Raw genomic sequence first — 24066 nt, forward strand, 5'->3', positions numbered from 1 at the left:
GCATATGATGTGGTAAATCTGTTGCAGAACGTGGAGTAAAAATGCAACTTAAAATGTTGCAAAAAGTGACAAATCTATTTAGAAATGGAGTCCTACAATGTATTTACATTGCCGAGAGGTGTTTCTAATGTCAAATGCTTACAAAAACTTTATGAAAATGACGCAAAAGTAATATTGAAAGCTTCCAAGTAAGTTCTTTCTAAAGAGAGATAGAAGTGTCATAATTGCATGAAAGCGCATACAATGTCAAAATTTTCTAAGTTACTTACAAATTTTTTATGAAAATGATACAAAAGTACGTACAACCAAGTTTTTACGGAGTTGTTAAAAAACGCATCATTGTAATCGGATGAGAAACATAGTCAGACGCACAAAGTGTAGTATTTGCAAAAGGAACTTTTATGAGGTTGTTCAAAAGTAATTAGATGAAAACTCTAACAACTAGTTCTACAAAATAATTACCAATGGTGTGGGCTAAAGCTTTAAATCCAGTTACAGGCAAAACTGTCCAAAGAAAAATGACGTATCAAAGCGTTGTCGAAAGTTGTCCATAAGTGGCTATCAGAAGAGTCATCAAAAGTGCATTGACTTATATGTGTGTTATTATCGAGATACGTAAATATCTCACTCTAATAATCCAAGATCAACGGTGGCAAAATAGGATTGAAGTCAACTGAGTATTATTTAATCTGCGAGATCTATTTAAACAATATTCAAATTTATAAACTCTTCGACGTCTAGCGCACTAATTTTTTTAAATTGTTTTTTGGTCTTCTTCTTCTTCTCCAATCTCCACTTTAAGAGATCAGATCAGTCAGATCTCAAACTCTAAAAACCCTAAAACTTCAAATTCTCAAACAATGGCAACTAAATTTCTTCTCTTTCTTTCAATTTCATCTCTTATAATCGTAAGTACCTTCTGTTCATCAACTACTCCATCTAAAGAACAAGTGAAGAAAGACGAAAATGTAGATGATGAAGATCTGAGTTTTCTTCTTCAAAATGAAAATCAGAAAGTCGATCATCATCAAGCTCATCACGGCCATCATTACGGCGGCGAAGGAAATTACGAGAATTACGGTGATTACGAGTCTTCATCATCAGGTTCAGATCATGAACAATATAAACAACCTGAATTTGATGAGAAAGATGTTGTAGTATTGAAGAAAGATAATTTTAGTGATTTTGTTGTGAAGAATAAGTATGTTATGGTTGAATTTTATGCTCCTTGGTGTGGACATTGTCAAGCTCTTGCACCTGAGTATGCTGCTGCTGCGACAGAGTTGAAGGGAGAAGCGGTGGTGCTCGCTAAGGTTGATGCTACCGAGGAGAGTGAATTGTCGCAAACTTACGATGTTCAAGGTTATCCGACTGTGTATTTCTTCATTGATGGAGTTCATAAACCTTATCCTGGTCACAGAACCAAGTAAGTTCAAGAATTCTACTAGTACCGTTTTATTTCAAATGGTAGACTAATGCTAGGAAACAAGAAAAAGTAAAGAATCTTATGTGGCTTGTCGTGTTTCGCTGTTCAATAGATCAGAATCGTCAGAACTGCGAATCACAACAAACTGCATAGAATTTTGGTCTCGAGTCTAACTAGTTTTTCTAATTTCCTATAATCTTTTTTAGGGACTCATCCTTTTACATTTCCCTATAATAAACTCCCTACGTAAGCCGTGTTATTTTTCACATTAGATCTAAAATCTGATTTGGGATTTGAATTTACTAAGTCTCCGGCCTAAGTTGACTCTGACTTGGGGCCTGGAACGGTTTGAGTCAGATTGAGAACTTACGCAGTGTTTTTTTCCGATCAGATCTGAAGAAATTTGTCACAAGGTCTGAGTTGACTTGGGTCTTAGAATTTCTTGCTTTTGTTTGATTCGTAATGTCTAACTCGTCTGGACGACTGTTTTGACTTGCTTTTGGGTCCATATATGTCACTATTGAATTTCAGACGAGTCAGATTTAAACAATGAAAACTTGAAAAGAAACACACTACCAAACCATCTGAAGTCAACCTGAGTCAGGCGACTCAGATGAGTCAAATCTGAATAAAAACAAACAAACCCCACGTACCCACCTTACTCTTTAATCTTTTGTGTTGATATATTTATCTCCATGAGAATTAAGTTTGAATCTGAATAGTGTCTGGTTTATTTGAATTCTGCAGAGATGGTATAGTGAGTTGGATTAAGAAGAAAACAGGACCTGGAGTTCACAACATTACCACGGTGAAGGAAGCAGAAAGCATAATAAGTGCTGAGAATAAGCTAGTTTTGGGTTTCTTTAACTCTTTGGTGGTAAGTCTGACAAAACAGATTATAAAATGTTAAACATTTCAGATCTGATTAGTCAAGTTGTTGTTTCTTTAAGACATGAGCACTTTTTCAGTTAATTTCTATGGCCAACATGTATAATAGTCATGGCCACTTGAAATCTTATCTGTTTCGATACATATCCTCAGTGCTATTGACTTTCTAGTTGACATTGAAGCCAAGCATTTATTAGGAATAGAATGTCTACTAAGTTTGTTTGGTTTGGTCCACTAATTTAGTCCCATATTGGTTGTGGAAGGGGATGGAAGTCGCTTTGTAAGTATGGCGGAAAGCCTCACCTCTTGAGCTTTAGGGTGAGAGAGTCCTGAAACCACTTGGGGGTAAGGAAGACCCAAAACCAAGCCGCCCGTCATAAAGTCAATTGAACTGCCTTATGGGTTTGGCTAAGTCAATCTCAAAAGCTGATTATATTGTAAACTACGTCTCGAATAGGATACTTTTACCTTTTAAGCAACTCATTTCTTATGATTATTACGTGTTTATCGGGCTTTATTCATGAAGTTTCATTCAAATGTTGCAGGGTCCCGAGAGCAATGAGCTTTCTTCAGCCGCAAAACTTGAAGAAGATGTCAACTTCTATCAAACAAGTAGTCCCGATGTGGCAAAGCTTTTCCAAATTGAGCCCAAGGCTAAACGCCCAGCTCTGGTCTTGCTGAAGAAGGAGGCTGAGAAGTTAAGCAATTTCAGTAAGTTTTTGTTGCCTTTTTCTGCAGCTCTGGGGTTTCAAACAAAATGTAAGAAAACTATAATCTTGACATTTGGTTCGTTTCTTCAGATGGGCAGTTTACGAAGTCCGCAATAGCTGAGTTTGTTTCTGCAAATAAGCTTCCACTTGTAAACATTTTCACAAGGGAAAGCTCTTCTGAGATTTTCGAGAACCCCATCAAGAATCAGGTAATGGATGTTGGAAAATGAGTATTTATTCTTATTCATTTAAGAACTCAACCTATTCTTTTGTCTTAACATGTTCACTCCTTTCTGTTTCTTCATTCAGATTTTGCTCTTTGCTACTTCATCAGCTTCGAAGAAGGTTCTCCCATTGTTTGAGGAGGCAGCAAAACTTTTCAAGGGAAAGGTAAGTTTGGAATGTACATCTCTGAGTACTGTATTTTTTACTAGTTAAGTTCAGTGCAAGAAACGTATATCATTTCATAGATTACCCGACATTACCGTGTCTGAAATTGATCACAGAGTTTTTTGGAAAACTGTTTCATCCGGTTTTTTGGTATCAGCAACTTTTACTTTTTCTGCTTTCAAGTGTTCTCTTAAAGCATAAACCCTTCAGTTCACATGTACTGTTCCACCCGTATCGAGATCATAACCGCAGAAGTAGCTATTTTGCTAATGACCCTGCCTTTTCTGAGTTTATTGCAGCTTCTATTTGTCTATGTGGATATTGACAACGAGGAGGTCGGTAGACCAGTTGCAGATTACTTCGGTATTGCTGGAGATGGCCCAAAAGTAGTATTTCTTTCTTGAATATATTCCTAACACTACTTTTTCCGCTGACAATCTGTTAGATTATTTGAAGATGTCCACTTTGTTACAGGTTCTGGCTTACACAGGAAACGAAGATGCTAAGAAGTTCCTACTTGAAGGAGAAGCCACCTTAGACAGTATCAAGGTTCCGATTGTTTCTCTTTGCTTTTTTATTGAGGTTAAAGGAATAATTGAATTCAAGGTTAATATATTTAGTCTACTTTAACCTTTGTCCTTCTCCCAGGCATTCGGACAGGGTTTCTTGGAAGACAAGCTTAAGCCTTTCCTCAAGTCTGATCCAATTCCAGAAACTGTAAGTGTGATTACATTTTTTAGGCTTCGTATGTTCTTTTGATTGAGTTGCCAATATATTTCGCTCATTCAAATACTTTGTCATGTTCGAATTGGAACAGAATGACGGTGATGTGAAAATAGTGGTCGGAAATAACTTTGATGCTGTTGTGCTGGACGAGTCAAAAGATGTTCTTCTTGAGGTTGTACCCAAAATCCAATCAACCCAAATACCTTGTTTCTATGTTTGTGATATCATTCTGATATCCTGTTTTGAACCAGATTTATGCACCATGGTGTGGACATTGCCAGAATTTGGAGCCCATTTACAACAAGCTAGCAAATTATCTTCATGGAATTGATTCTTTAGTCATTGCCAAGATGGATGGAACCACCAATGAGCATCCCAGAGCTAAGGTATGGCATCAATCAGTTTTCATTTATATTTAGTTCTATCTCTTACTTCCATAACAAGTAGATCCTTCTGTACATTATCCATTTATGTACTGTTGATGTTATCACATGCATACTTGACTCGAGTTCAATCCAGGGACCCAACTCAAGTTCACCCAGTTGACATGGCTCGAGTCCCTGGGGTGGGACTCAGACTCCAGTTCACCCAAAGGGCATGGCTTGAGTTCACCAGAAGGACACAGCTCAAATTCACCACTAGGTTACAACTTGAGTTTCGCCCCAAGGACTTCCTCAAATTCACACCATGGACTTGACTCCAATTCCATCATGGGGACTTTGCTCGAGTTTCACCCCCCAAGAACTCGGCTTAAGTTCCACTCTAGGGACACGGGTCGAGTCCCATCCCAACAACTCGGCTCGACTCCGTCCCAGGGAACTCGGAAAATGAGTGGAAAATACAAGCTTAGCCAAGTTCCCAGCCAAGTAACTCCACTCGTGCTCGGTCCCAACTGAGCCAGGACTAAGTCTCGAGCCCAACTACTTATTATGACCATATAGTGTTCAAGCGTGCACGACAATTGCCCGAGTTCATCATTTTAGACACCTAATAAGTTATATAGCTCACCATTTACCTTCAAATATGAAGAAAGTGATGATACATTGAGCAAATCAATTTTTTTTTTCCTTCTTTTGCAGTCCGACGGGTTCCCCACAATTCTTTTCTTCCCAGCCGGAAATAAGACATCCGATCCAGTAAGTCGAGTTCAAATCTAATTCTCGTTGTTTTATAACCGTTTTCTTCATATGGAAAATATATTCAAAGTTAGTAGTTATTGACACATACGGTACTTGGATTTGAGCAGATAATAGCTGAGACAGAGAGAACAGTAGTTGAATTCTACAAATTCATCAAGAAAAATGCATCCATCCCATTCAAGCTTCAAAAACCTGAAGTCCCACCTGCTTCCAAGAATGTGAAAGACGAATTATGAGATGGTATGTTAATTGATTGTTTGTTTGTTGTTTAAATGAGAGAAAGCTCTAGTGACATGAAAGAAGGATTTTGAAGGGTAATGTGTCTGACTTATTTTGACTATGATTTAGTGGGTATTTACCTACCTATCTTCTATTCAGAAGATCAGATGAGTTTGAAGAAATTGGGTTTTCCTGCAGCAAAAAAAGTTTGAACTTATCTCAAACCGAAAGATAATAGAATTATTAGTCTCAGAATTGAGTTGTACCGAACTAAGGGTTTGTGGTAGGAATGGTTTAGTCTTCCACATTCTAGGTCATGGGTTCGAACCACGCTGACAATTAAAAAAGAACTAAGTTTTTTATTTCTTGGAGTGACAAAACCAAACCATCCAAAGTTTTGACTTTCGGATTAGGTTTTTATTTCAAATCTGACTTTTGGTCTGAAATAACTTGAGTGAGATTTCATACTATTTTCGTGATGTCTGCTTCGCTCGGCATGAATGACTAATCAACTTGACTTTTGATCCTCTTTTAGGACGAGTCAGGCCAATCACACTCTACCAATACAAAAGATAAAGGGTTATTTCCCTAATGGCCCCCAACTTTGTGACCACCTTCCTGCCTAGCCCCCTACTTTACGAGAAATGCCCATATGACCCCCTCCCGTTATAACACCGTTACTCTCTCTCTTCCATTTCTTTTCTCTCTCCTCCAACATGTTTTCTCTCTCTGCCACCTCGTTAAAACCTGCCAACTCATCATCTTCTCCGGGAAGGTCGCCGGCCGACCAATTTTCCGGCCGGCGACCTTTAAACCTAAAAAAAAAAAAAAAAAATTTTCCATCTCTCCTCTCTCTCTCTCTCTCTCAAAAAAAAAAACACCTCTGATGGTCCGTTCCGGCAGACCTTAAAGGTCCTCCGGCGAAGGGTAACCCCCTTCGCCGGAGTTTAGAGAGAGAGAGGGAGGTGAAAAAAAAGAAATTTTTTTTTTTTGAGAGAGAGAGGAGAGATGGAAATTTTTTTTTTTTTTTTTTTTTAGGTTTAAAGGTCGCCGGCCGGCGACCTTCCCGGAGAAGATGATGAGTTGGCAGGTTTTAACGAGGTGGCAGAGAGAGAAAACATGTTGGAGGAGAGAGAAAAGAAATGGAAGAGAGAGAGTAACGGTGTTATAACGGGAGGGGGCCATATGGGCATTTCTCGTAAAGTAAGGGGCTAGGCAGGAAGCTGGTCACAAAGTTGGGGGCCATTAGGGAAATAACCCAAAGATAAAAAACCACTACCTTAAGTAGCGTCACTTTATATTGTCTGGATTTGACTAGTTTTAGTTTTACAATAGTCTGTTAGTATCTCTTTTAGACAATGCTAGAAAAACTGAAAGTTTAAGCCTAATCAAAACCTAAATGATATTACGCGTGAGGCGGGGACTATTAGAACTATCATTTACCTTACTTCGACAAAAAAAAAACAATCATTTACCTTTATCAAAAGCAAAACAACTAAACAAGTAAAGAATGAGTAGGGGATTTAGGCGTATTATTGTTTTTGGCGCCTAAATTAAAAGTAAAGAGCTAAAGTATCCATCTACCAAGTATCCTCCACACGAGTATGTGATGGTTACAGATAGTGGAGAACCACAGTGTTATGAAGAAGCCCTAGATGATGAACACAAGAAGGAGTAGTTGAAAGCTATGCAAGATGAAATTGAATCATTGCATAAAAACAACACTTTTAAGTTGGTTGAAAAACCTAAGAATAAGAAAATTCTTAAAAATAAGTGGGTTTTCAAATCAAGACCGAAGAAAGAAATTCACAACCACGGTATAAGGCACGCCTAGTGGTGAAAGGATTTGGGCAGAAGAAGGGTATTGATTTTGATGAGATTTTCTCTCCGGTGGTGAAGATGTCCTCTATACGGTTAGTATTGGGATTGGCTGCAAGTATGAATCTAGAAATTGAACAACTAGATGTCAAGACCGCTTTCCTTCATGGTGACTTGGAGGAAGATGTGTATATGGAACAACCAACAGGGTTTGAAGTTAAAGGTAAGGAACACTTGATTTGTAAGTTAGAGAAGAGTTTATATGGGCTGAAACAAGCACCAAGACAGTGGTACAAAAAGTTTGAATCATTCATGAAGGATCAATGGTATCACAGGACGGCTTCAGATCATTGTGTTTTCGTTCATAAATTTCCTGATGGAGATTTGATTATACTTCTACTTTATGTTGACGATATGTTGATTGTTGGTCAGGATGCTAATAAAATTAGCAGGTTAAAGAAGGAACTAAACAAGTATTTCGATATGAAAGACTTGGGTCCAGCAAAACAAATTCTTGGCATGCATATCTCTCGTGATAGGAAAGCTGGAAAACTTTGGCTATCACAAGAAAGATACATTGAGAAGGTTCTAGAAAGGTTCAATATGGACAAAACAAAACCAGTGAGTTGTCCATTAGCCAGTCACTTCAGGTTGACTCGTGATCAGTGTCCATCAACTAGAAGTGAGAAAGAAGAAATGGAGAAAATTCCTTATGCTTCAGCTGTAGGAAGCTTGATGTATGCAATGGTGTGTACAAGACCGGACATTGCATTTGCAGTTGGAGTAGTAAGCAGATTTCTTGCTAATCCAGGCAAAGAGCATTGGTTAGCAGTGAAGTGGATTCTGAAGTATCGTAGAGGTACGTCTAAAGCTCGTATATGTTTTGGTAATGATAAGCCAATATTAGTCGGTTACACAGATGCAGACATGGCAGGAGATGTAGACTCTAAAAGGTCCACATCAGGCTACTTATTTACATTTTCAAGGGGAGCAGTGTCATGGCAATCTAAATTACAAAAGTGTGTAGCTTTATCTACTACAGAGGCAGAATATGTTGCCATTACAGAATGTTGCAAGGAGATGTTATGGATGAAGAGGCTGTTAGAAGAACTTGGTATGAAACAAGATAATTATGTTATTCATTGCGACAGTCAAAGTGCCATCCACCTCAGCAAGAATTCTAGTTTCCATTCCAAGTCCAAGCATATAAATGTGAGATACCAGTGGATCCAAGATGTTCTTGAAGAAAAGGTGTTGAAGATCGAGAAAATCCATACTGACGACAATGGTTCAGATATGATGACAAAACCATTACCCAAAGGCAAGCATGAGCTATGTAGCAGTGTTGCAGGTTTGGGGATGGTAGGTCCCTCTTCATAAGTCGGGAGGGGGAGTTTGTTGGGGTCCCTCCTTATAATAAAAGGACTCCTAGTTGGAATAAGATTTCCCTTATTCCTTGTTTGGGGAAAAAATAGAAGTTTCTATTTTTTCAAGCCTAAAAAGGAATTCCTATTTCTATTGGTAAACCTCCCTATTGATCATTATAAACGGGAATGAAAGGGAAGAGATTATTACACAACAACTTCCAGAACAAAGAGAAGTCAGAGAAAAAGAGATTTCTGAAGTGGTTCTTTCAAGAGAGATTGAAAGAGCAAAATATTTGTTTGAAGAAAAGAAGATTGTTAATCTTGTGAAGCAATTTAGTTTGTGGTTATCTTCTTCAACCTTTAGTAATCTAGGATTTGTTCAAATCCTAAGGAGTAAGAAATTTTATTTCTTTGTTTCTTTGTTCAGTTTATCCACCATAGGTTTGGTGAAGAGTTGTCCAAGAGTGTTTCTACACATCTTGAAGAATTGTGTAACCCATTATTTAATTATAGTGGAAGATTTCTGGACTAGGTCCCGTGGTTTTTACCTTCTATCTTGGAGGGGTTTTTTGCCACGTTAAATAATCTTTGTGTCTCTACTTTTACTTTCACATCGTTTATCTTCGTATTCCTGAACAAGTTAATTAGGTTATTTTTCCTAACAAGAACAATACTAGAAAAACTAAAAGTTAAAGTCTAATCAAAACCTAAATGAAATTAACGACATTCTCGATAAGTTCTCTCTAGATCGTGATAGCTTCGTCATGGTATAACAAAAATCCCAAAATATGAAAATGGCAACCCATAATAGCTCCGCCATACGCGTGAGGCGGGGACTATTAGAACTATCATTTACCTTACTTCGCCAAAAAAAAAAAAACAATCATTTACCTTTATCAAAAGCAAAACAACTAAACAAGTAAAGAATGAGTAGGGGATTTAGGAGTATTATTGTTTTTGGCGCCTAAATTAAAAGTAAAAGGCTAAAGGCACCTTGACTTTAGCACCAACATCAAACATCAGGGGTCTCCCTTCGCCGAAGTTTCTTCTTTTTACTTTCTTTTTTTCGTTTCTTTCCCTTTTCTCTCTTTTATGGTTGGTTAGATCAGGCTGTGGAGGTGGATTCAAAGGGGTTTTGGGCTTCAGATCTGGTGGTGTGTTAGTGGTGGTGATGGGGTTTGGATATGGTGGTTGAGTGGTTTGGTTTAATGAAAAGATCTGGTTGATGGGTGTGTTTAGAGGTGGTGTTGGTTGCTGGATCTGGTGGTGCGAAGTGGTGGTTAGTGGCGATTTTTGTGGTTCCATCATTGGTGGTATCACTTTCTGCCTTTAAAAAGAAGAGGTGCTGATGAGCAACTGTTCCAGAAGCAACAACAATACTAAAGGAAAAAAATGGTTTAATTGAGGATATAAATCAAGAATTGAAGTATTTATGGTTTGGTAGACTTTTTTGAATTGGGTTTGGTTGGATTGCTACTGTCCAAATCTTGAATTGCTAGTCGAGTCTCAACAATTATGTGTGGGAGAAATCATGGCCTTTGAGATTTGTGGAGGGTTCCGTTACTAGTGTTATCTATCTTGTTTTTGATAAATTCAAAGACATACTTTTCGATTCTGGTGGTCCTCGATTACAAGAGAACGTCTTCATGTACGCAAATTTCTGTGATGTCTGAAGCTGCCTAGTCTAACACAAATAACTCTTTTAGAGGGTTGTGATTATGGCGGTGGTGGTGGTTCAATGGTGTTTAAGGTGGTGGTGTGATCTGTGGTGGTTGTTACTATCTTCAAAACTATGGCGGCGACGGTTTCCCGATTATAGCGGTGGTTTTCCAGTGACGGAGGTAGTGTTCCGGTGACGGAGACAGTTATCCGGCGAGGACGGCAGTTTGCCGGTGACGCCAACATTTTTCCGGTGACATTAACAATGGTTGTCTTAGTTTTTTTCTTGTTATTTTGTCGACTTTTAGAGTCTTTTCATTCACGATCTTTAGGATCTTTTCATTTTTCGACCTTTAGGGTCACTTTATCGAGTCGGTGTCTAGTCCAATTTCTTTCCCTTCATGAGGCACTTTGCATTTAAAGGTATGTAACTCTCATGAAGTTTTCAGAGGAGAGAAATAAGAATTATAATCCATGTATCATTGTGATTTTGTCACTTATTAATGGAATATGTTTCCCTTGGCTCAAAAAAAAAAAAAAAAAAATGTTCACCCAAAGGGTATGGCTTGAGTTCACCAAAAGGACACAGCTCAAATTCACCACAAGGTCACAACTTGAGTTTCGCCCCAAGGACTTCCTCAAATTCGCACCACGGACTACACTACACTCCAATTCCATCGTAGGGACTTTGCTCGAGTTTCACCCCCAAGAACTCGGCTTAAGTTCCACTCTAGTCTTTAGGGACACGGATTGAGTCCCATCCCAAGAACTCGACTGGACTCCATCTCAGGGAGCTTGAAAAATGAGCGGAAAATAAGCTTAGCCAAGTTCTCATCCAAGTAACTCAGCTTGTGCTCGGTCCTAACTGAGCCAGGACTAAGTCTCGAGCCCCACTACTTAAATATGACCATATAGTGTTCAAACAATTGCCCGAGTTCATCATTTTGAATACCTAATAAGTTATATAGCTCACCCTCTACCTTCAAATAAAAAGAAAGTAATGATACATTGAGCAAATTTATTGTTTTCTTGTTTTGCAGTCGGACGGGTTCCCCACAATTCTTTTCTTCCCATCCCGAAATAAGACCTCTGATCCAGTAAGTCGAGTTCAAATCTAATTCTAGTAACAGTTTATATTCAAAATTAATAGTTATTGACACATATGGTACTTGGATTTGAGCAGATAATAGCTGAGACAGAGAGAACAGTAGTTGAATTCTACAAATTCATCAAGAAAAATGCATCCATCCCGTTCAAGCTTCAAAAACCTGAAGTCCCACCTGCCTCCAAGAATGTGAAAGACGAATTATGAGATGGTATGTTTGATTGATTGTTTGTTTGTTGTTTAAATGAGAGAAGGCTCTAGTGACATGAAAGAAGGATTTTGAAGGGTAATGTGTCTGACTTATTTTGACTATGATTTAGTGGGTATTTACCTACCTATCATCTATCTATTCAGAAGATCAGATGAGTATGAAGAAATTGGTTTTTCCTGCAGCAAAAAAGTTTGACCATATCTCAAACTGAAAGATAATAGAATTATTTTAGTGTTAGAATTGAGTTGTACCTAACTAAGGGTTTGTGGTAAGAGGTTTAGTCTTCCACCTTCTAGGTCTTGGTTCGAAGCATGCTGATAATTAAAAAAAACTAAGGGTTTTATTTCTTGGAGTGACAAAACCAATCAATTGGAAGTTTTGACTTTCGGATTAGGTAGTGTGTTTTTTTGTCTAACTCATATTTCAAATCTGACTTTTGGTCTGAAATAACTCGAGTGAGATTTCATACTGTTTTCGTGATGTCTGCTTTGCTGGGCTTAAATGACTAATTCAACTTGACTTTTGATCCTTTTTTAGGACGAGTCAGGCAAATCACACTTAACAAAACAAAAGATAAAAAACCACTACCTTAAGTGGCCATTTTTTATTGTCTAGATTTTACTAGTTTTAGTTCTACAATAGTAGTTAGTATCTCTTTTAGAACAATACTAGAAAAACTAAAAGTTAAAGTCTAATCAAAACCTAAATGAAATTAACGACATTCTCTATAAGTTCTCTCTAGATCGTAAATGGCAACCCATAATAGCTCCGCCATACGCGTGAGGCCGGGACTATTAGAACTATCATTTACCTTACTTCGACAAAAAAAATAATCATTTACCTTTATCAAAAGCAAAACAACTAAACAAGTAAAGAATGAGTAGAGTTCATCAAAAAAAAAGAAAAAAAATGTAAAGAATGAGCAGGGGATTTAGGCGTATTATTGTTTTTGGCGCCTAAATTAAAAGTGAAGGGCTAAAGGCACCTTGACTTTAGCACCAACATCAAACACCAGGGGTGCTTATAGAAGCACCTTTAATTAGTAGTTGTTTAGTGTTAATCTCGAGGTTTCTTAGTTCTGACGAAATCATTTATTGGGTGGAGAAAACGAAACGTAAGTATCCCTGAAATCGAGTGCCTAACTAAAATCCTTCCTTCTTCTCGTCCTTTCCGTTACGATTTTCTTCCCTACAATTTCTCGTTTCTCATTGTCTTTTTCCCGTTTTATCAGTTCACCCTAAAAAGTCGTCACTCTTTAACACACTTTCTCTCCGTTTTCAGTTGGTTTCCACCCGTGACCCGCCCCAAGTATAGGGACGCCCACTTGGTTAAAAGGGTCACCATCTTTATCTATATAACAAATAACATAGGTTTTGGTGTCATGTCATAACTTTGGTTTATAAATCTCATCCGTTAATATCTATAGTTCAATTTTCACCATTGGATTTTTCCCACTAATTTAACTACCTCTCAACATATAACTCCCCACTTATTCTTAAAATAACTACCTACAATTTTCATCTTAAATTTGTGTTGCTCATGTTAATATTGAGGTAAAAAATAATTTTATTTTGATTTTCAAATCACGAATTTTGTAGGAATTTGGTCGACACTTCTTTTTGTTGTATGATTGTAGTTTGTCTTCATCTACTAACATGATCGACAAATTATCCCGTGGCGGAGACATGAGTTATACCCTAGTAAGGATATATTTTACATGATTTTGTGACTTTGTCTTATTGTCGTGTTAGAATCTTTTTTTGGGTTGAAACTTTTTTCTGAATAAGTAGGGAGTGCCGCAACCACTTTTCTTCGCGTGGTCATAAGCCATCGGAAAATCGTCATTATCAACGAATTCAAAAATTTGTGTCTATCTACCAATTTGAACAAAAACACAAAATAGAAAACACTAATTTTGAGGGTGCCCCTTTACACGAGGTCACGAGTAAGAGTTCCCCTTATACACGAGGAAGTTCCAACTGTCATCAGCCATACACGATCTATTCGGAAACTTAAGTTACGGAATCCACGTTTATTTCAACTGTTTTTACGGTTCCTTATAAACCGCTTTTACGAAATAATATAAAATACCGGATTTTTATTTTTTCGTGTGAGACTATCAGTTTACTTCGAAAACTGAATTCACCCTCTAAACATTTTCTCTCTCTAAAATCAAGATCTACTCGAAGAACAAGAAGAAACTTCTTTTTCTCACTTTCTGAAGTTCCAAGATTTGATTTAGAGAGAGAAATGGCGAAAGCATTAGCAGGAGGACTATCTAGGTTTTCTGTCTCCTTGATGTTCTTACTTCTTCTTTCTGTAGATATTGTTATATCTGCAGATTCACCAACTCCTTCTCCTCAAAGCGGAGGCGATTCTCCTCCTCCCTCTACCAGAACCGTTTCACCGGCATCTTCTCCCTCTCCTTCTCCGGCATCTTCTCCCTCTCCTTCTCCTTCATCTTCTCCGGCTTCTTCTCCTTCAAATCCGGCTCATTCACCGGAAATTCAATCTCCTCCTACACCTTCGCCGACTGAAAATGCACCTAATTCTTCTCCATCTGATTCACCGGCTCCTTCACCAGCAGAAGTAAACGATATTAACCACAGCGGCGATGAGAATTCAAGTGAATCTTCTCCTCCTTCATCAGGCGGATCTAAAACAGGGAAAAAGGTAGGAATTGTTCTTGGTGTGTTTATTGGTGCTTTTGTTGTTGGTGTAGGAGGATTTATTTATAAAAAACGTCAAGATAATGTTAGAAGATCACAGTATGGGTATGCAGCTAGAAGAGAACTACTCTGATGATGATGATAAGAAAAGTAATACTTAATAATTAGGGTTTACTAGATTGGAAATTCTTTTATGAGATTGATAGATTATATCTGAAATTGGTTTTATAGATTATAAAATTATTCAAGGAGAATTAGGGTTACTGAAATGGGATTTATATATTCAAAATATTAGTTCTTTTTTTGTTCTTTTGTGTTGTTTCATTTCCTGTAATATTCCAAATTTATTAGTGTTAGTTTTTGTTTTTGGGGTCTTTTGTTTATTAATAAGATTGAGATTATAGATAAGATTATTTTTTGGTATTTCACTAAGGTTTTAGATGTGTAATCTAACCCTATTTTGGTGTTTGTTTTCTTTCTTGCATAGGCTAAGTTGTTTCAAATAATAGATTCTTGATTTGTCTTATGTTTGATTCAAATATACATTAGATTAACTCAAGAGTCAACAATTTATACAAGTAAACAAACGTTTGAAATCAACCTAAGTAATACATTCAAACCATTAGACGAGTCAGATACGAATCTCTGGGTCTGACAGAGTGGTAAGTATATACTGTTAAGGTAGGAAAAGCTACATGGACCCATAAGGACATGAACAAGTGAAGTAGTGAGCTACCCATATATTGTTGGCTTATGGCTACTCTGCCATTAGATAGTTGGACCTTTTGATCCAAATCTCTAAACGGTATACTCGTCATTACAGTCGCACATTGTGGCAAAAGACGAAGGCCTTGAAAAAAATTTATCTAGCAGAAATTACTATTTTAATTCACGTAAAGAAAAAAAATCAACTCTGAGATGATCTGAACTATCAACCTTTTCATTAAATGGGATACGAGATTACAATGGTGGCTATAATTGCAGAAATACCTATTGGTGTTGAATAAGAGGCCTTCTGCTACTGCAAATATCTATCATATGTATAGATAAAAGGTTGAGGAGAATGAATTCCTCTTCGCATTTTTGGGTTTTTTTTTAATGATATCTACTTGCAAAGAATCATCATCGCCATTTCTTACTCTTCTGCTGGTGCGTCCACCCAACGACCGTGATCTTTTATCAACTGGATCAATGCATCGGTTGCTTGTTCCATCTTTATTCCTCTCTGAACAACAGTCTGCCACAAAAGTAGAAAACAACAATCTCTGTTTCATTGAAGATACTAAACCTAATATTTTTATACTTATTATGTATTATGGTGGAATGCCCTAACGATAACCATGAAAATTGGTGTCGATGTTATGAATATCAGAGAGGCTCGGAGGCCAACCTAGAAGTGTCTCTCTTGGGAGTTAGCATTTATTTAGGTTGATTCAGAACTATAGTACCTAAGAGCATCTCCAATGCAACACTCAATCTTAGATACTTCGAGTGCCACCTAGGATTTTTTGAGTTTTTGATTAAAAATCCTCTCCAATGCAACACTCTATTTGGATCTCTAAGATGACGCGTCGAGAGTGGAATTAGAGTGTCCTTTTCAGATATCTCTAATTGTCCAATTCATCAATACTTGATTTTCAACCAATAGAAATCGAGCCTTCTATATTTTCTAAAATAACTAATTATTTATTTACAAAAATAACTATGCCACATAAGTAACTAAGATAAGTTTAGAGTTTTGCATTGGAGACATAAAAAAAATTAAGAATCTCTATTAACGCCACCTAGGAGTGAGAATCTCAATTGGAACTTGACACATAGGATGAATAGAGATTTTTTTGAGTTTTGCATTGGAGATGCTCTAAGGTCCAAAGCGGAATTAAGATGAATATAAGGAGTTGGGGAAATTCTAGTGGTTGATAATAGAGTGGGTTTCTGAAATTTTAAATGGAGGTTTTACCTTTCCCACGTAGAGATCAATCTTTCCAGGAGAGCCACCGACATAACCAAAATCTGCATCGGCCATCTCTCCTGGTCCATTCACAATGCAACCCATGATTGCTATCTGCAAAAAAAAAAAAAAAACAGATTTTTCTTAGTTTACATTTTGACAGAAAGTGAGTTGCTCAAAATTCATTTGATAATCAGTTGGTGCAAGAGTCTGAAGATTACTGAAACACCGGGCAAGTGTGATGTCTTCTCTCTGATTTCAGCACTTATCTCTTGCAGGTCGAATAATGTACGACCACATGATGGGCATGAGACATATTCCTGTAAATGTTCAAGCACCATAAGAAAATAAACTAGATATCGTGCATCTCAGCCCTTGGAGAGAAATTCTCTTCCGTTTCTTGTCAAGGATTAAGTTTTTTTTTACCGTCTTTGTGTTTCTCATTCTGCAACCTTGGAGTAGGTTGAAGGATGTGCTCCTTAGAAAATCGAAGTCTTGGTCTGGTGCTTCTAATAAAACCCCATCACCAAGTCCGTCGACTAAAAGAGCTCCAGCGTTGCTACCAGCACCAATGACCAGATCGTCTCTGCACGAGAAAGAAATGTTAGTCAATGAGTTTATCAAATGGAATCCTCTTAGTTTCCACATAATTCAATTTAATATGCGAAGAGGATAGTCACCTATGAATTCCTTTGGGGAACTGTAAATGATGGATTACTGGGGTTGTTAATTCATTGTCTCCTAAATATTCGAATAGCCTGCAGCAAAAGAAAGAGATTAGCTATGACAAAGTCCAATAGAGAGAGAGAGACTATAGCGTAACCAATATTACCTTCTTGCGGCATGCACTCTGCTGATTTTGTCGTCAGCCCAGGGTAGCTCGTGTAAGAGTAGTGTAGCGTCAACATCTTTGAGAATGTCAAGCTTCTCAAAGGATTCATCGCCGCGAACAGATACAGCCAAGCGTGTACCTGGAAGATGGTTTGGAAATCAGAATCAACAAAATATCCCTTTAACTCTATATCTGCACAAAGAGAAAAGTAAAAGGTACTACCTTCAGGCAACAGCTTGTAAGCACCGGATGATAATTCCTTGAGGTTTACTAGGACAATGGCACTAGGCAAAGGTTTTGTTAGCTGTTCTGACAAAGGAGTCAAAACCCCCATACTAACATCAATCAATCTTTTCAGAGCCAGGCGCTGAAAAAACAAAAGAGGACTCTAAGTCGGGCATCATGTTTTCACTTTTCACTTACATTAAAAAACCACGCAAGTGATTTGGATCACACGTTCAAATCAAGATGCAAAAGTAGAGGAAATGAGTATAGGCATACAGCATCACTATCTTCAACTGCAGGAAGCTCTCTCAGAAGGATAGAATCCACAGTTGCTAGATCCTGTTGACAGCATTAGAATTTGTCAATATATTTGAAGTATCAACACTGAAACCAAGTGCAATAACCTAATTTGTTCATAAAATGAGAACTTGGAATACCTTAAACGGCATGCCAACAACGAGCTTTGCTGCAAGTGATTTGTAAAGGAGTTCAGGTTTCTGGTAGAATAACAGGCATGGACAAGAATCAGCAACAGAATATAAAACTCAGATCTGAAATCTGAATATTAGTTTTAGTGCAAATGGCAGTCCTACTTTTGTTATAAGTTGAGATATACCCAGTCTCGAGCTTTAGGTATTGAGCATTGCTCTATTGGACGAAAGAAATCCTACTCTTCTTATATTTACTTCTATTCTCGCATTCACTTTTTACGTTGGGATTAAGGACCAAACAGAAAAATCAGTTATGACAAATCCAAATGCTATCTAGAATTCTAGATGGTGGACGGTTATCAAGGACCTTAACAGTTTCACATGCCCAGAAAGTTAAAAAGGAAAAAGTTTAAATAGCGTGTAAAAAATATAAGGCGTACATTCAACTGATCCAAGGACACAGACATAAGAACAGAGCCATCACGATGCAGGACCCCTCTATAATCCACCTCTTCTCCCTGTATTTAAGAAAAAGTGTTGATAAAAGCTTCAAAAAAATGAAAATGCAGTCAAGATTTAAAAGTGGAAGAAACTCATTCCCAGCATTTGGCAAAAACAGACCTCTTTTTGTACTGGTAATTGACCACTTCTACGCTGGAAATCAAAATAGTGTCGGTGTTTCTCTTCAAATGGTGCCTGAGTCAACAGTAGGAAGTCAACATCTCTAAAAAGATTAAAATAAGATTTTGAGAACCTTCAAGATTACTGGAACCCTACCACTCCTTTTTGAAGATCTGATGCTCTCATTCCGAGGTTAGCCAGCCTCCTGCAAGGATCTATCTCCTCCTCAGGTGCTTCTGTGAGGGAAACCCTGATTGTATCCCCTAAACCATCCTGCAAATAAAATGAAGTTCTTTAGCCTTTTAAAGTGTTTTTCAAAATGACAATTTTTCTATCTGCTCACAATTTGTCTTTTTTCAGCAATCTACACAAGCCACCGAATGCTGCTTTACGGCCGCAAAATGCTACTTTGACAATATTGTACAACTACACGCGGAATTACGACAGACAAACAAAGCAGTACCTGAAGAAGAGTTCCTATACCAATTGCAGATTTCATTCGTCCATCTTCACCTTCACCAGCTTCGGTAACTCCCAAGTGCAGAGGATAATCCCATCCTGCAACATACATCTCTGCGACAAGCAACCGATAGGCCTGGACCATGATCACAGGATTGCTCGCTTTCATCGAGAAGAGAAAATTATGGTAATCTAACTTCCGGCAAATCCTTGCAAATTCAAACGCAGATTCAACCTGTTTCAAGATCAACACAAATATGATACTAACACCATGACATGAAAAAAAGTTTTGAAATAAGATAAACTAGTGAACCTTCCTAGAAGCTCATGACATTCAAAGGCAGGTCACCCACCATTCCTCTAGGTGAGTCACCATAGTAGCTCATGATACGATCCGAGAGGCTCCCGTGGTTTGTCCCTATACGCATTGCTCTCCCATACTTCTTACATTTTTCAACTAGAGGAGTGAACACCTGGTTTAGAAACAACAGAAATCCAAATTCTTTCAACTCACATGAAGAAAAAATTAAGGAACTATTCAATTGTACCGATTTTCTTTTTTGCAATCAATCAATACAATCTGACAGAAATAGGGAAATTTGATGTATTTGGAATACACTATCTAAATATTTATGTTGTGGTACATATTAAAGAGCTACTGATCGCTTAACATGCCTCTGCAAATAGAGTAACAACAAGAAAATGACCTGCTCAATATGCTCAAGCTCCTTCTGATAGTCATCTTCTGTGTATTCTAGTGTCTCAAACTGCGCCCGTCTATCAGCTGCATACAAATATCAGGATCTGTAGGACAAAAATATCGAAGGAATCCGGTATAATGGAAGGTGAAGAAGTTACCGAAGTTTCCCGGGTTGACACGAATCTTGTCAAAACACTCAGCCACTCTGAGTGCGACAGAAGGGGCAAAATGAATATCTGCCACCAAAGGAATATTGTAACTGCGTAGAAATAATAAATCACTATATATTAGTGACAAGAATAACGTAAAATAGCAAAAAATGTGATCTGAGAATGTTGAGACGAAATCAGTTATGGCATCAGAATCAGAAACAAGCTGCACAATGCAGGTCGAGAAAAAGGTGAAAGGGTTGGTAGAAAGACGTGGACTGACTTAATAAGAACCTTAGTGCTTGGATGAAGGTATGCTACTACACCTAGATAAATAGAAATACGGAGTATAATGTCCTTTCGGAGCCTGACTATATATATTCCAGGGTGTAAAACTTACTTTTTCTGAACAAGGGTGTCCTTAATTTCGAAGCAAGCATCTGCCTCTTTCTTCCCTTGAACTGTTATCCGAACAATATCTGCTCCTTTGTCAGCTATTCTCATTACCTACTAATGTAAGATGAATCAGGAAAGCAGGAGTTCTTTTGCTTTCATAAGAAATCTCAAAGACATCTTATCATTCTAATCAATTCTGTTGCGGAACTTAACTACTTTCAACAATGTTGTAACGTCAAATTGAACCATGTAAGTACTTCTCTTTTAAATTAACACAGTTCCAACCCTTCTGCAGTTGTTATAGAGTAGTTTACCCATACTAGGTCCCTCATAATTGCAAATATGACAATTAATGAAATGTAAGCTGCTGTTTACTGGTGAAAAAGAGGATTGTGGGAGAGCAGATCTTCATTGGTCAAAGATTCAGCCAACAAAGTTGATACTAGTTGATTATGAGATAAATTTTCAATTTAGGTTCCCTTTCATATAGATTCGTCAGACTAAGGAAGTTTACACTTCACATAGTAATCTAAGGAAGATAAAGTAGAGCGAATGGATTAACCTGTTCGACGGTTGCAGCAACATCCTTGGTATCAGTTGTAGTCATAGTTTGAATTCTAATAGGATGCTCACTACCAACACCCACGTTTCCTATCATCACGGTACTTGTTTTCCTCCTAACGGTCTTGTATGTCGATTCACAATATTTTTGCCTCGGAACTACATTCGAAAAAGAAGCCCCACTCAGATACAAATTAAACAATCTTATTACGTGACATGCAAAATTCACCTAGTGAATCAATAGAAGCAATTTGCAGCCAAACTTATCCAGAAAGACCAAATAATATGAAATCAGCAACAACAGATCATTATTAAGAGGTTAGATAAATCTTTACCTAAGAGAGGACTTCCATCTGAAGCAGGTTGAAGTTGAGCAACATCTGAACCATCAGAATTTGAATTCCTAATCACTGATAATACTCTTTCTCTAGGAAACTTAATCCTCTTAGAAGAAGTAACCTTCACAAAATCCACACTTTTCGTAAAGCTCAAAGCATCATCTTTGCTTTTCAGACCAAAAAGTGAAGCCGGAAGTACTCCGGAAGCCATTTCTAACCTTCATAATCAAGAAAACGAACACAAAATCCAAATTCAGCTAATCAAACTCAAATTCTTACTAAACAACTATAAAATTACACTTCGAAACTACTAAACGAAAATCCATCAGTAATTCAGAAATTATAGGAAATCTGAATTTCAATCTCAAAATTGGTTAGAAGTTCAAATTGAAGAGAAATTGATAATGAATCTTTACTTACAGTAAACCTGAACCTCGAAATTTGAGATGAAGAGGTTGATGTACAATGAGTTTTGATAAGAAACCCTAGAAATTAGAGAAGGAAATGGAATTCGAAATGGAAGAGTCTGGAGGAAAAGGACTCCAATGATGGACGTATTTTCGGATGCCTCTCAGTCTCAATCTTTCTCTCTCTAAAACTCTCTCTCTCTCTCTCTCTATATCTGTGTGTAGGTGGTGTGAGAGAAGAGAAGGGGGGTGTTTGGTAAGAAAACAAGTCGAGTGAATTTTTAGGAGGGGGATAAGCTGTCACTGGGTGTAAAAATGAGAGTTTGTCATGTCCATAAATGGAAGTTTAGGTCGTTAAGAACGCATCTTTGGATGACTAGAAAATTATATTCCGTCTCAAGAAAACGACTTATTAGATGAGTTTAATGGTTCAAAACAGTTTGGTGGGTAAATAGACTCCACGGCCTAACTCGTTTAAAAGCAAAGATGGTGGCGAACGAAAATAGAGTCTGGTGTAAAATTTTATTTCGGATCCTTCCATATATTAATATAAGAAATAATTTTATTTTTTCATAAGTAATGTAGCAAACAAAAATTTCAGCTTTGAATTACATAAGGTTTTCCGTTTTTAGATGAACGTACCTGAGTATAATAATTAAATATGTATTTGGTACTTCAAATTATTTAGGGCTTTGGAGTTTGGAAACGAACTAAAAGGGCTATTGTCTTGACAATATTTAAGAAATTTTGTGTGTCCATTAATTCTTTCCCTCAAGTCATACAGAGTTTTCAAGTGGTCAAGTGGCCCAATAGACCCAACAAGTTTGGTTGAACTCTTCTAATCTTCTTCGGCGTGCGCTATTGGGCTTTGGACATGACGAAAGGGTGTATTTATAATCTTGAAAAGTAAGAAAAAGAAAGAAAAAAGGAAACGCCGCTGCCGGGGATCGAACCCGGGTCACCCGCGTGACAGGCGGGAATACTTACCACTATACTACAACGACTCTATTGCAAGTTTGGGTAATTCTGTTAAAATATTTTTCTCGTGTCTATAGATACTTGATGGGCATGGCACAAATTGGTCCTTTTAAGGCCCATATCAAATAAACATGACTCACCTCAACGAGGTCTTTATGGAGATATCTGCCTAGGTCGAGGGAAATCTCTAGTCATAGGGGATAATGTGGAACAATCTACCATTAATGAAACTACTTTATTCTTCCTATTGTGACAACTAAAGAGACACAAAAGAGATTTGAACAACCGTATTTTTTTTTAATGATGATGATAACCATATATAGAACTAAGACTTAAACCTAATATACATCAAATAATATATGTCGGATGTATAAGTATTGAGACGTTGGATGTTCTACGAGAGACAACCCTTATCTTGGTCAAACCGGTCGGCGGTGCCCTTGTTTAAGGGCACCCAAAGTTTGTCCAATACCACCGGCCCGCAAGTTGGAGCGGAGGAAGAGATCTGACACAAGCCAACTTGGATTCTAAACGACTAAACTGGTCGAAGCCAAGGGGTTTGGTAAAGATGTCGACAATCTAATAAGCGGACCAGAGATGTGTGGTTTGGACTAGACCTACCTCCAACTTGCAACTTCTCACGAACGAAATTGGAGTCTAATTTAATGTGTTTTTTTCATTCTTGGAAAACAAAATTGGCCACAATGTGCAGGGCGGGAATGTTATCACTATGGACCGTGAAAGGACCAGGAACGGAGATACGAAGATCTCGAAATAGGTACTGAAGCCACTGAAGTTCAGTCATCCATCCTATCATCGCCCTGCTAACCGCTTATTTGTAATTCTGGATGTATTTTTACAAACAAAATAAATAAACATAAGACGTTGTTGATGAGTTTATCTTCATGGCGAAAAAATGATAGTTGATGTGATATCAACACTTATTTCTATTATATCTAGCTGCAAATTTTGATTGACTGTCACAATAATTTGATGTAAAGAATGTCTTTCTTCGTGGTGAACCATTTGAAAAAATATGTAAGAATCTTTCACCTGGATGCATGATAACTGAAAGGCAAAAGAAAGTGTGTAGATTGAGGATACGGCATCATTTAAATTTCTTCTCATCCAAGAACAAAGCCAATTACATCCAGAGAGACTTTCCGAGTAAGAATATATGGAATAACATCATTCCTCCGAAGATCTCTTTTGTTCTATGGGCTTTGTATCTCCAAGCTCTTCCTACTCTTGATACTCTTAAGCGAAGAGGTTTCATCTTCCCAAATAGGTGTGCTCTTTGTAACCATGAAGAAGAGACTTTTGATCATTTGTTCTTTTCGTGTTTCTTCTCAAATCAGATTTGGAACTCCCTTACCCCATCTTTTATCAAGCTCTCAAATTCGTCAAATCGTTTCAAGGACTTAGTCGACTCAAATACTCTCCCAAAGTCGCTTGATAGGAAAAATTTCTTGAGATATGGAGTTCCTTATGCTATAATTTGGAGCTTATGGGAAGAGAGAAACACAAGGATCTTCGAAGAAAAATGTAAATCGGTAGAAAATCTTATAATTTCGATCAAAGCTCTCCTTTTTTACTGGTCTACAAACCAAGAATGGAAGTCCTCCACCACCTTTTCAGAATTAGTTTTTAGCTGGGATGCTCTTATTAGCATGTAATCTTTTTCTTTTTTT

General features: G+C 37.5%; 3 protein-coding genes and 1 non-coding gene across 6 annotated transcripts; 2 read left to right on the forward strand and 2 right to left on the reverse strand.

The window, feature by feature from the left end:
* Positions 1 to 729: 729 nt before the first annotated feature.
* On the forward strand, positions 730 to 11781 carry LOC147564715 (protein disulfide isomerase-like 1-4). 2 transcript variants are annotated; one of them, XM_086649511.1, is made up of 12 exons: positions 730 to 1426; positions 2174 to 2303; positions 2860 to 3025; positions 3115 to 3233; positions 3334 to 3414; positions 3714 to 3800; positions 3889 to 3963; positions 4063 to 4131; positions 4232 to 4312; positions 4392 to 4526; positions 5220 to 5276; positions 5387 to 5680. In XM_086649511.1, exons 1-12 carry the CDS (start codon positions 861 to 863, stop codon positions 5513 to 5515), a joined length of 1695 nt encoding a protein of 564 aa, XP_086505637.1. In that variant the 5' UTR covers positions 730 to 860; the 3' UTR covers positions 5516 to 5680. The 2 variants fall into 2 exon arrangements, with proteins under 2 accessions (XP_086505637.1, XP_086505645.1); XM_086649519.1 differs by lacking the exons at positions 5220 to 5276; positions 5387 to 5680 and adding exons at positions 11383 to 11439; positions 11526 to 11781 and having other exon boundaries at positions 733 to 1426.
* A 1970-nt stretch (positions 11782 to 13751) lies between these two features.
* Positions 13752 to 14732, forward strand: LOC147564716 (uncharacterized). Its single transcript, XM_086649529.1, has one exon. It carries the CDS (start codon positions 13909 to 13911, stop codon positions 14458 to 14460), a length of 552 nt encoding a protein of 183 aa, XP_086505655.1. The 5' UTR covers positions 13752 to 13908; the 3' UTR covers positions 14461 to 14732.
* Positions 14733 to 15246: 514 nt separating this feature from the next.
* Positions 15247 to 21604, reverse strand: HDS (4-hydroxy-3-methylbut-2-enyl diphosphate synthase). 2 transcript variants are annotated; one of them, XM_086649502.1, is made up of 20 exons: positions 21411 to 21604; positions 20988 to 21208; positions 20654 to 20811; positions 20096 to 20202; positions 19705 to 19805; positions 19554 to 19630; positions 19200 to 19319; positions 18851 to 19081; positions 18544 to 18660; positions 18388 to 18462; positions 18207 to 18284; positions 17773 to 17832; positions 17612 to 17674; positions 17333 to 17477; positions 17111 to 17249; positions 16959 to 17036; positions 16705 to 16864; positions 16500 to 16598; positions 16288 to 16392; positions 15247 to 15564 (listed from the first exon to the last, which is right to left on the reverse strand). In XM_086649502.1, the coding sequence occupies exons 2-20, from the start codon at positions 21199 to 21201 to the stop codon at positions 15463 to 15465; spliced, it is 2229 nt and encodes a 742-aa protein (XP_086505628.1). In that variant the 5' UTR covers positions 21202 to 21208; positions 21411 to 21604; the 3' UTR covers positions 15247 to 15462. The 2 variants fall into 2 exon arrangements, with proteins under 2 accessions (XP_086505628.1, XP_086505632.1); XM_086649506.1 differs by having other exon boundaries at positions 15247 to 15775; positions 16188 to 16392.
* Positions 21605 to 22329: 725 nt separating this feature from the next.
* On the reverse strand, positions 22330 to 22401 carry TRNAD-GUC (transfer RNA aspartic acid (anticodon GUC)). The gene has a single exon. It is a non-coding gene; the product is annotated as a tRNA-Asp (tRNA).
* Between the last annotated feature and the right edge of the window lie 1665 nt (positions 22402 to 24066).

This window comes from Eschscholzia californica, unplaced genomic scaffold (assembly GCF_041429995.1).
Source record: "Eschscholzia californica isolate CP2 unplaced genomic scaffold, dmEscCali1.0.p SCAF_1, whole genome shotgun sequence".
Taxonomy (NCBI): Eukaryota; Viridiplantae; Streptophyta; class Magnoliopsida; order Ranunculales; family Papaveraceae; genus Eschscholzia; species Eschscholzia californica.